Source organism: Propithecus coquereli, unplaced genomic scaffold, assembly GCF_000956105.1.
Source record: "Propithecus coquereli isolate 6110/MARCELLA unplaced genomic scaffold, Pcoq_1.0 Scaffold153, whole genome shotgun sequence".
Classification (NCBI taxonomy): Eukaryota; Metazoa; Chordata; class Mammalia; order Primates; family Indriidae; genus Propithecus; species Propithecus coquereli.
The window spans coordinates 6,857,418-6,868,778 of NW_012139747.1; the positions used below are offsets into that span (position 1 = coordinate 6,857,418).

Sequence of the window (11,361 nt, forward strand, 5' to 3'; positions counted from 1 at the left end):
TTCCATGTGTCAGGAAGGCACTGAGATCAGAAGTTAACATTCATTACCTCCTTTAAGCCTTTTAAGGGAAAGACTATTATCGCCCCCATTTTACAGATAAGGAAACTGAGGCTTCAGCAGTTGAGGACCTCGATGAAGGATGCCTAGCTAGGAGGAGCCGGAATTCATATCAGATCAACGTGGAATGAATGAATTCCTTGGGGGTGGGGGTGAAATGGGAGGACAAATAACCTCTACTTCATAATCACGTGGTTTTAGAGCTGGAAGCTCTTAGAGATGACTTAGTCCAGGGGTTCTTAATTTGGGGTCCACGGTGGGGAAACTGATGGGTTCCCAGACAAGACAGATAAGGTCCCCACCATGCCCGGTGGCCCTCCATCTTCCATCAACTCTTTCCCCCCACTCAGTCCTGGGGCCACCCAGCTGGTCCCCTCTTGGCACTGCTGCTATTTTGGTGTAGCCTGAGACTCTGGGAGGCTGCACAGTCGCTGGGGGCATCCCTAATCCCAGTCCCCCACTCAGGGAAGGACCAGGAGCTGACAGTTGCGACCACTTCCCCCTCCCTTGGAGATGCTGGGGCAAGGGAGGGAGCTCGGACCTGAGAGGCAGACACACTGGGCTTCTAAGAGCAGCAAAGATAAGAACAGTAACAAAGGCTAACATTTACTGAACACCTACTATGTGCCGGGCACTGTCCTAACCACGTGACGCATATGAACCCTTTTTATCCTCACAACTCTTTGAGGTGGGTTCTGTTATTAACCTCATTTGACAGATGAGGAAACAGGCCCAGAGAAGTGAGGTGACTTGCCCAAGGCCACGCAGCTGGTCCGTGCCTGACGCACCACCATTCACTGGCTAGGTGTCGTTGGACAGGTCACAGCCACTTCTGGGCGGGGGGCTTTCCCCATCTGTTCCGTGCAGGACCCCACTTCCTGGTTTCTATGACGACTAAGAGGATCTCCGTACAGCGTCCCAGCACACGGTAACGAACAGCCCTTCCTTCCACTGAACTCGGATGGGGGGAGGCCTGGGCGGGGACAGCTCAGCAGCATCCTCCCCGCAGCCCGGGTTGAGTAACCTGCCCCTTCGACGCAGCCACGCCACCCCCGTCTCCCCTTCCAACCCCAGAGCCACGCAGTGCCCGGTCTGGCCTCAGTTTTAATGACGTTGGTCGTAATTCTGCACCTCTGGGCCTGGAGGCTGCGCCCCCAGAGGAGGGGTCCAAGAGTCCGCCCCTAACGAGGCCCCCTCGCGTCCGGCCGCCAGGGGAGGGTGAGAGGGCTGGGGAAGGGGGCGAGCGGGGAAATGCCTTGTCCTCGGTGGGTCCTGGGCGGGCGAGCCCCCGACGGCAGGGGCGGGGCTAGGAGGCCTGGGCCTCGTCGTCCCCGCGGTGGCCGGCGTAGAGCGCGGCCAGGGGCCGGAAGCGCGGGCCCCAGCTGCTGAGATAGGCGAAGTCCTGCTCGGAGCCCGACGAGCCGCTGTGCAGCGAGCTGAGCGAGGCGGCCGGCGAGTCCGCGCCCTCGAAGGCGTAGGTCTGGAAGGCGTCGTAGGGCGGCACCGACAGGTCCCCGTCCGCCAGCGCCACCTTGCGGCTGATGAAGTCCCTGAACACCGAGAAGTCCGGCTCGGGGCTCGGCGGCCCTTGAGGGAGCGAGTGGCGCTCGGAGGGCAGGTGGGCCTGCGGGGGGCTCCCCGCGGCCCCGCCCGCGCCCGCGCCCGCGCCCGCGCCGCCGCCGCCCCCCCGGGCCCCGCCGCCGCCTCCGTCGCCGCCCTTGAGCTCGCCGAAGTCGTAGAGGCTCCGCAGCGCCGACATGTCGTAGGCTTCGGTGTCCTGCTCGCCGCCGCCCTCGTCGTTGTACTTGATGACGTTGTCCCGCATGTCCTCGTCCTCGTCCGAGCTCAGGTGGCTCTTGTGGTGGCGCCTGAGGGTGAGGATCAGCAGCACCAGCACTGCGCGGGAGACAGAGGGGGCAACTGCAGGCCGAGCCCCGCCCAGCGCAGTACCAGGAACACCCCCCTCCCACAACCCCCACCCGCCCTAGCGGAGAGGGCCCAGCCTTAACATTCGTGCAAATTTCCTAGATTTCTGCTCAGAAACGCCTTTCTTACAGTCAGAACTGAGTTGTCTGGAGAGGTAGTGAGCTACTCATCTTGGGAGGTATGCAAGTTGAGGCTAGATCACCACTTGGGGTGGAGGTGGTGGAAAACAGTGTTAAGGGTTTTCATGGGTATTAAGGGCTAGATTCAGCCTCCGAGGTCTCTATTCTCAACTCTATGAAAAGATACACTCTCTGAGGACTCTGGGGGCTAGGGGTGTGACCAGGGCAGCTGAGAGACAAATGGAGCTGGGGGAGTGAAAGATATCCTTGACGCTGATCTCTGTTTCACTCTGGTCCTCCTCTGTCCACCCCAGAAGCCCTGAGCTCCAGCTTAGTCCTTTGGTTCTCAGGTCACGACCTGCAAAACCCTTCCCTGAGAGCTCCAGGCCAGATTCAAAGCCTTCACCTCCCAGATCCCCTGGGAAGCAGTTCCTCTATCACACTGGTTCTCAAAGTGAGGTCCCTGGGCCAACAGCAGCAGCGTCCCCTGGGAACTTGTCAGAAATGCAAAGCCTCAGGTTTTGCTGCAGATCCACTGGGTGGTACCCAGCAGTCTGTGTTTTAACAAGGCCTCCAGGTGAGGAAGAGGCAGCTCAAGTTTGACAGCCACAGCTGTATCGTAGACCAGACGCTGCTGTGTAGTCATGTCTGTCTCCGCCACCCCAAAATATACACCCTAAACTACCCTGGAGGACCCAGGACCTGGGCCCAAGTTCCCCTAGCTTGGTGCCTGGCATGCGATCAGCACTTGAAGCTGAATGAATGAACGAATGAATGAATGAAAGTTGGATGAGACCTGGGTGAGTGAAAGGGTGAGTGAATGAATGAATCGTCCCCTCTCAGCTTTCTTCACTTCACTTCCAGGACTCCACATTCTCTTCCTCCTCCTCCCACCTCACCGATCACGCATTCTCAATCTTCTGGGCAGACTTCTCCTCACCTGACTTCTTAGCTCAGATGTCCCAGGACTCACAGGTGTCCCAGGACTGAGACCTTGATCCTTTATCCACACGTTTGGAGCTCTCCTTCGGTCTCATGGCCTTAAGTTCCACTTAGAGGCTGAGAAGCTGACAACTCCCATATCTCAGCCTCCAGCCTGGACCTCTCCCCTGAAATCTAGTTTTTACATCCAATTCCCTACTCAACATGTCTTCTTGGTTGACCAAGAGAATCTCAAACTTAACATGTCAAAAGCTGAAATAATAATCTTTCTTCCTTCCCCCCCCTTGGTCTCCCCATCTCAGTGATGGCAACCCCAACTTTTCAGTTACTCAGGGCTTTGAAAGTCTCTTTTGTTCACTGATGAATCCTAGTGCCTAGAACTATCTAGCTCATAGGAGGGACTCACTGGATGGATATATAAGTAAATGATGATGGGTGTGTGGACAGATGGATGGATAGGCAGACGTGTGCCAGATACACTGCCAGGCACTGGACTCTTCTTGCTGCTCCAAACAGCTCCAGCCAGGCCAGTGGCTAGAGCCAGCTGCTAAGCCACGACGCAGGGTACTAGTTCACCATCTGAAGAGGTGGCTTATGAAAGGGAAGGGGGTAAGGGCTGGGAACAGGTTTGGTTTGGACAGGGAAGGAAGGTGTCAGGAGAGAAGTGGGAAAGATGGATGGATGGCTTTTAGAGCTGAGGCCAGGAGCTGCGGAGGGGGATGCCCGTGGGAGCAGATGGTGGGGATCGCGAGCGGCGGGCGACAGATGTGCCAGGCCTGATCAGCGATTCCGCCCGTCACCTTTAGAGCACTGATGTGCACTTTCTTCGTTTGTGGGCAATTAGGCAGAAATTTGTTTGCACTGCCTCGGAAAATGAAACCGCTGTAAAGTGCACCCTCTGGAAAAAGGGCTTCTGAGCTGTGGGCTGGGGCGGGGAGGGAAGGGGGGCCTGGGCCTGCCAGCTAGGAGGAGCCTGCCCAGGGCCTCTGCAGGGTCCTGAGAAGGACAGCTGCCACAGGCAGGTCCTCAGAGGGCAGGCAACGGCCACGCCTGCGGTAGGCAGCAGAGCGAGGGGCGGGAGGAGCTGACGTCTCCCAGGGAACGGAGCAAAGCTGGTGTCTGCAATCTGGACCTCTTTGGAGTTCCTCTAGCTCTGGCTGCACACTGAAGCCCTGTAGCAGAACTGAGTCATCAGTGCCTTGAGTGGCCGCAGCTCTGATAATGGCATTTGGCCACTTGAATCCAGTTAGTTCCTGAAACTTGACCCCTTCACTGGGGACACTGGGGTTCAGATGGCTGCCAGTGGGACTGGTACCAATGTAGATTGCCCCTCACCCCCAAGTCTTAAGACTTTTCCCTTGGTGCCCCAAGGTTTTTCCCCTAGTTAGAGGCATAGCAAGTGGTTTAGTTAGAGGATCAAGGGACACGGGGTGAGAAGACCTCGTTTCAAGCCAGAAGACCTGCTGTGTACCCTTACACCAGCCACTTAACCTCTCTGAGCCTCAGTTTCCTCAGCTGAAAAATGGGATGATATACCTGGCCATGTGGTTGTGAGGTTCACAAGAGAAAAGTCTTACATGGAAAATAAGAAAGGACAATAGACATGAGAGAATTTTTTAAAAATATGCCTGGTGTCTAAGAATTAGGGGGAGCTTTGGGCTGTGTAGAGGGTGGACCAGTGTGAACGCAGCCCGTCTGCAGTGGGCGGTCGGCTGCTCTGTACTGAGAAGACTTCTCATAGGAGGTGCGGGTTAGAGCTCGGAGACTGTTCAGAACGGCTCGTCCTTGTGTGGAGAGGGAAACTGAGGCCCTGTGGGGGCTAGTTGGGAAGGAAACCCAGCGCCCCAGGCTGGGGGTCAGTCGGGCAGAGGTGGGTGGTTCCCGGTGGACTCACCGACCAGGATGAGGACGCAGACCAAGAGGGCGATGAGGGCGCCGGGGCTGAGCGAGGTGGCCATGACGAAGGCCGTGGTGTTGCAGGACTGGATGGTGCCGGAGCTGTCGCAGCCGCAGACGCGGATGGTGAGTGTGCCCGTGCTGCTCAGCGTGGGTGGCCCGCTGTCCACCACCAGGATGGGCAGGAAGAACACGTCCTGCTCCTGCCGGTTGAAGCCCACGTGCTGCGTGTGTACTGCGGCCGTGTTGTCTGCTCCGGAAGAAGGGGGTGGCATGTGACTCGGGGCCCAGGGTCAGGCCCCCCTATCCCAGCAACCTCCTGATTCTACCTCGAGATCTACCTCCTTATGCCCCGAACTAATGCTTCCCAGCTGGTTCATGTCCCAAAACTCTGTTAGCAGCTGTCCCCCAGATCCTGTCCTTAGCTGCCCAAAGATCCCGTCCCCAGCCATATAGCCCACAATTCTGTCCTCGGCAGTCCCAAGATCCCGTTTTCAGCTATTGTAAGACTTTGTCCTCAGCTGTGCCAAGGCCCTGTCCCCAGCTATTCCAAGATTCTGTCCCCAGCTAGGCCAGGGCCCTGTCCCTGGCTATGTCAATTTTTTTTGGCCTGCTTTTGTTCCAGATTCCTCCCCAGCGGCCCAGTGTATTCTGACCCTGGGAGTCCCATGGTCCTTGGATTGCAGTTTGCTGGGCTCTGACAAGTCCTGGGTCATCAGAGGGGACTGGACATTTGCCTTGGCTGAGGGATCTTTCTGTCCTTCATACCCCCAGGCCAATCAAGCATCCTGGAGCCAGCTCAGGAGTCTCTCGATGAGACACTGAGGCTAGAGGGCCGGGGGCACGGCCTCTGGGGCCTGATGAGGGGGCCCGAGACTGGCAGGGTGTCCCACCCACATTTTTCCTTTTCATGTAGGCAGCCAGAGAGGACAGTGAATTAACACAAATGGAACTCATTGCACTATTCAGCCTGTCACTGGGAAAGCCAGACAGGATGCGGGGCAATGGTGGCTGGCCTTGGAGCACAGGCTTAGGTGACGGGTGGCACCCACTTCCTCCACCCTTCCTGCCTCCTCCACATTTGCCCCGTTTGAGTCAGGCCCCCCCAGCCCCCCATCGTTTGACGCCTCCTCTCGGTTCTGTTTAGCGTGTTGGTAGAAAGTGCTCAGAGCCCCACCCTTGATAGCCAACTCTGCAAAAGGTGGCCCTGCCTTCCTGCCCTTCAGTCCTCCCTGCCATTGAAGTCTTCAGGCTGGTCTCTCTGATCTGAGACTTCAGCAGCCTGGGTCCCTTCCCCAGATTTTGGCCCCAGCTAACCCAGCCCCTTCCCCAGCAGCCTGCAATTCAGTGCCTCAGATCCGGCCTTTGTGGTCATGGACACATGCAGGAAAAAGAACCTTGGAAGGGCTGACTTGTGACCTTGGGCGCATCCAGGAAGTGGACACGAAACAAGATTGGTCGTGAGTTGAAGACTGCCCACGAGGGGATGGGCCCAGAAGGGTTCATTATATTAGCCTATCTACCTTCACACGCATTTGAAAATTTCCATTAAAATGTCAAAAAATAATGCTGGGTGTAAAAACAGTGCTTAGGAAACCTGCTGAGCTTCTTTGGACCTCAGTTTCCTTGACCGAGAAAAAGAGTATCACGCAGGCGCGAGAGTTAAACGGTATAACTCATGCATAACCCTTAGAATAGTGCTCAGCACATAGAAATTCGCAATAAATGCTAGTTAATGTTTTTTTTGGACTCCGCCCCCATTTTTCCTCTGCCACACCATCTCCCGGCTTCCTGTCTAGGTTGCCCTGCCTTTGCTCAGAAAGTTCTGGTTATCTGGAACACCTTCTTCACCTTCTTTCCTGGGAAAATTCCTCATCCGTCATGCTCCGGCTAAATGTCACCTCCTTTCTGTGGCCTCCTTTCTCTGCTTCTCTGGGAAGGAAGGATTTATGGCTCCCCGCTCCCTGCTCTGACGACGCAGGTGCCAAGCACAGTTCTGTTACAGCACTTGTCACGTTGTGTTAAGTTCGTGTGTGCCTGTGTCTCCACTGCATGGCCAGCCGGGGCCTGGCACTGAGCCAGTCTTGAAGAACGATGCTTGAATGAACCACAACTTTCAGACTAACTGGGGGTCCTGGGTCAGTGCCTCAAGCTCTGGCTGGGCCGCAGGCCCTGCTGTCGCAGGGTGGGTCAACCCCAGCTGTGAACACATCTGCCTTCCACTGGGGAGGAAGAAGGCTCAGGGCAGGTTGGGGGACAGAGGGGACGGTGTGGGACTCATGTGCACAGACCGGATGCTTTTTATGCATCAAGGACTTTGTGGGCACTTTAAATACATTGTAATGTTTAATCTTCACAACCACCGAGAGTTGTGGCATCGTCCCTATTTTATGTATGTGGAAACTGTGGCTCAGAGAGAAGTGACTTGTCCGAATTTGTCCAGTAAAATCATCTGTCTATCCTTCCCTCCTTCTTTCTGTCCATCCAAAAAAATCTTTATTAGCTACTATGTGCTGGGCACCATGCTAGTTACTGGGGGAAAACAAGAGCTAAATCGACCACAGTTCTGGATCGGAGTCCATATTCCAGCGTGAAAGACAAATGTTAATCAAGTAAACCCACAACTGAGTGCACAATTGCAAACCCTGGTGAAGGAGAAGCGTAGGAGGGACACGACAGAGGGCCTGACCCAGCCCGGGAGGTCAGGGCAAACTTCTCAGAAGCAGCGATATTATCCGAGCCTTGAACAGCTCATGCAAAGGCCTTGAGGTTGGACGAAGCATAATACGCTTGAGGAACGGAAAGCAGTCCCCTATGGCTGGAGGGATGAGGGTGGCAGCTAGAATGAGTCAAGATGAGGGTGGACGAGGAGGCAGGGGCTCCTCATGGAAGCCTTGGAGGCCATGGTAAGGAATTTGGGTCATTTTCTTAAAAGCAGTGGGAGGCTATTGATGGGTGGGTTTAAAGCAAAGAGGTGACCTGGTGACATATCATCTATTCATTCAACAGCAAACACGAGCTGAGCAACCTCTGTGTGTCAGGGCTATTCTAGCCCCTGGGGATAGAGCAATGAACAAGACAGACACAGTCCCTGTCCTTGCTGAGCCCACATTCTGGCTAAGGGGACTTATAATCTAAAATACAAGAGTGATGTGGAAGAACATTTAGGAAGCCGTCGTGTGTTTTCGGTGTGAGATAACGGTAGCAGCGGAGGCACAGAGAGGCAGACAGATTTGAGGCATGAATGGCCAGCTCTGGCTCAGCCTCAAATTGCCAAGTGAGAACAGAGATGTTTGTCTCTCGGGGTTGCTGTCTTTAGCCGTGGAACCATATGTTCTGAGAGTGCTGGGCCCTGCCACTCCTCCACCCCGCGGAAGGGAATCCCCGGGCATCATCCCTGAGCCCAACGAGCTGCCCTCCTGGGCAGCAGCTGGCTTCATCTGGGGAAGCTTGTGGCCACCCCACCCCCCTACCCCACCCTTCTAGGTGGACCTGTGCCCGGCACCGCATCCATCCATCTGGCCTGACATACATCAGTGTCAATCCCTGGCTGCAAAAGCAATATTTATAAATCACGTTTCCAAACTGGCTACACATTTATACAAAGAAACAGATGGGTTGGGGTAGCCGTTTGTCACCTAGGATATTTATACAGTGAGGAGGAGGGGGCTTGGCACGTTGTGGGCAGGGGCTGAGGGACTGGAGGGGGAGGGTTTCCACGGCTACTCCGACCTCGGCGCGCTGCTGCCACCCTGTCCCTGGAGCTTATGGCAGGGGCCACGCCGGATGGGAGCTCTGGTGGCTCCTGGCCCAATAGAAGCAGTTGGGACAGAACCTCAGGCCCCGAGGGTTGGAAAGACTGGTGAGCTTGGTGAGGCTGAGCCAAGGCTATCTGTGTTTCCTGCGGCCAGCTCAGGATACCATTGGAATAATGAGGAGGCAGCATTGTACTGGTTGTTAAAATACCGAAATACTTCCCAAAAGTTTTAAATAGCTGTGACTCTAAGCCCTCCCCCACCACCCCCGGCTGCCTCAGCCTTTCCCCCGGGCATCCTCCCAACTTTGACTCAATCAAGCCACTAAGGGGTTAATGCCTGGCACCCAGGGGCTCCTGGGTCCTGCTCCAGGTCATGGCCAGCATCCCTTCTGATGGCCATCTAAGTTGCACTGGATGTTAAATATTTTTAATATGACACCAGGAATAAGATGGGTCTGGTTTCAGAAGTCACTAAAGCCTCTCCTATTGGGGCGTGTAAAGTCCTGAGGTGATCCCAGACCTATTCCAGAGCCAGAACGAACAAAGCATGATCTGGTTCCTCATGCCTCTCTGACTATGTCTCCTCCTAGCCCTGTCTCTCACTTGCTCCAACCACGTAAGTCTCCTGTTCCTCGAACATGTCACCACAGGGCCTTTGCACTTGCACTTTCCACCTGGCTGTTTCTTTGTTCAGTTACCTGTGTGGCTCACTCCTTCATTTCCTTTAGATCTCTTCTTGCTCTAGATTCCCTCAGGCAACCCTATTTCAAACAGCTTCTCCTCTTACCCTGTTTTATTTTTCATTGTTTCATTGAACACATTTTATCAAACATCTACTGTGTGCCAGGCACTGCTCTAGGCACCCAGGGTTAAACAAAATCAAGTCCAGACTCTTGTGCAGACTGCATTATTCCCACACCCCAGCCACTTATCATCCCTAATGTATTTTTTATTTGTTTAATTTCTGCCTCCCCTTACTAGAGTATAAATTCCATGAGGGTGGGGGTTTTGCCTTGTTTGCCATTGCATTTCCAGGGCCTGGGGCAGAGCCTGACACGTAGGCATTGTGCCTCCAGAAATGCTCAATGATGTCCTCAGTAAATAATTGCTGAATGTAGGGATTGACGCGTGCTAGGTACTAACAGTGTAACTTGGTAGTCCTCATCTCCTGGGGCCACCCAGCCACCCAAGGTGGTAGCCCTTATCAGCCCCATTTTATAGATGGTGAAACTGAGGCTTAGGGAGGGGCAGACACTTGCCAGGGTTGCACAGAGAACCATCGTCTGAGCCTGGGCCCCTCCCTGTCAGTCATTCCTTAAAGGTCTAAACTTCCACTTCGTGGGGAACTTGGGTGGGTGGGATGGGGTGGGCGGAATCTCACAACAGAATCAGCTCAGGCTGGGAGGGATGGTTTGCTTTCCAGGTAGGGAGCTAAGGCAGGTGCACTGGGTCCGAGAGAGGTGTGGGTTTGAATCCCGGCCCCACCACTGACTCCCTATGTGACCCCAGGCAGGTCCCTTGGCTCTTAGAGTCTCAGTTTCATCACCTGTGAAATGGGAAGAAGGGTCAAAAAACCACCTCCCAGGGGGGCAAAAGAAATAAAGCACTTTCTAAATGGCGGGGTGTGGAGTGTGTGCAGAGGCTCACTGCAGTCTCTTCACACAGAGCAGGGGCTCTTTCCACCCTGGACTCTGGCCCAGCCATGCCCATCTATTCCCTTTCTGCATCCTTCCGTCCACCATTCCCTGCCCTGGGGATGCCCCTCCACCCCACCGGGCCCCACCCTGCTTGTTCTTCATGGTCTGGCCGTGGGCTGGTCCAGCTCCAGCCTGGCCCAGACTTCCTAGGAGATCTTGCTGACACCTGCCCCATGGCTGCCTCCATCCCCCCGTCTATGCTATGTAGAGAGGGCAGGGAGGTGAGCCCCCCGACTCCACGCATCCTAGGGTTCGGTGGCTCACCTTGGATGTCGAGCAGAGAGAAGTGAGGGTTGCTGGGAGCCTCGGGCACCAGGCGGAAGTAGAAGCGGTGCCCACCCTGGGGCTCGTCCCGGTCCACCACGCTGATGGTCTGGATGAGCTGAGGGGTGGGAGGGGCAGGGAGCTGGCGGTGAGGCTGCGACCACTCTGGGCCTGGGCTGGTTGGCCCCTGGCCAGTCCTGGAAGCACCCCCAGTCTCCAGCCCCGCAGTGGTACCTGGCCTGGCTTGGCGTCCTCACACACAGCTGCCTCGTAGGGTGTGGCCAGTTCTGGGGGATTGTCGTTCACGTCCAGGATTCGGATCCTGAGGGACGCCCGGGATAGCTGGGCATGATTGTCTGTAACAAGAGCACAGGAGTAGGGGGAGAGGCATCACATGTGAGATCTAGACACCCCATCTGTTACCAGGACAAGGTTAGGCAGGGGGGTCAGACTAAGATTTGTGGGGGACCAAGTCGGCATGAGGACCAGGACCGGGGACATCTGGGCATATGTGGGTAATCATCACTGTAACCATCACCACCACCATCACTATCACCATCACCATGGTGACCATTAGTACTGGCACCACTGGCCTCACCACCACAACCCCCACCTTCATCACCAGTACCAACCCACCACCATCCCCATCCCCATCAGCAGCCCCACCACCATCACCATCCCCAATACCAGCCCCACCACCATC

General features: G+C 55.6%; 1 protein-coding gene across 1 annotated transcript in view; it reads right to left on the bottom strand.

Annotated features, from left to right (window-relative positions):
- Positions 1-645: 645 nt before the first annotated feature.
- CDH22 (cadherin 22, type 2) overlaps positions 646-11,361 on the bottom strand; it is a 70,938-nt gene continuing 60,222 nt past the window's right edge. The window contains exons 8-11 of the mRNA XM_012640449.1: positions 10,893-11,014; positions 10,659-10,776; positions 4,939-5,190; positions 646-1,953 (exon numbers count right to left, since the gene is read on the bottom strand). Of these exons, the coding sequence (XP_012495903.1) occupies positions 1,364-1,953; positions 4,939-5,190; positions 10,659-10,776; positions 10,893-11,014 (1,082 nt within the window). The 3' untranslated portion in view covers positions 646-1,363. The remainder of the gene's footprint in view (positions 1,954-4,938; positions 5,191-10,658; positions 10,777-10,892; positions 11,015-11,361) is intronic.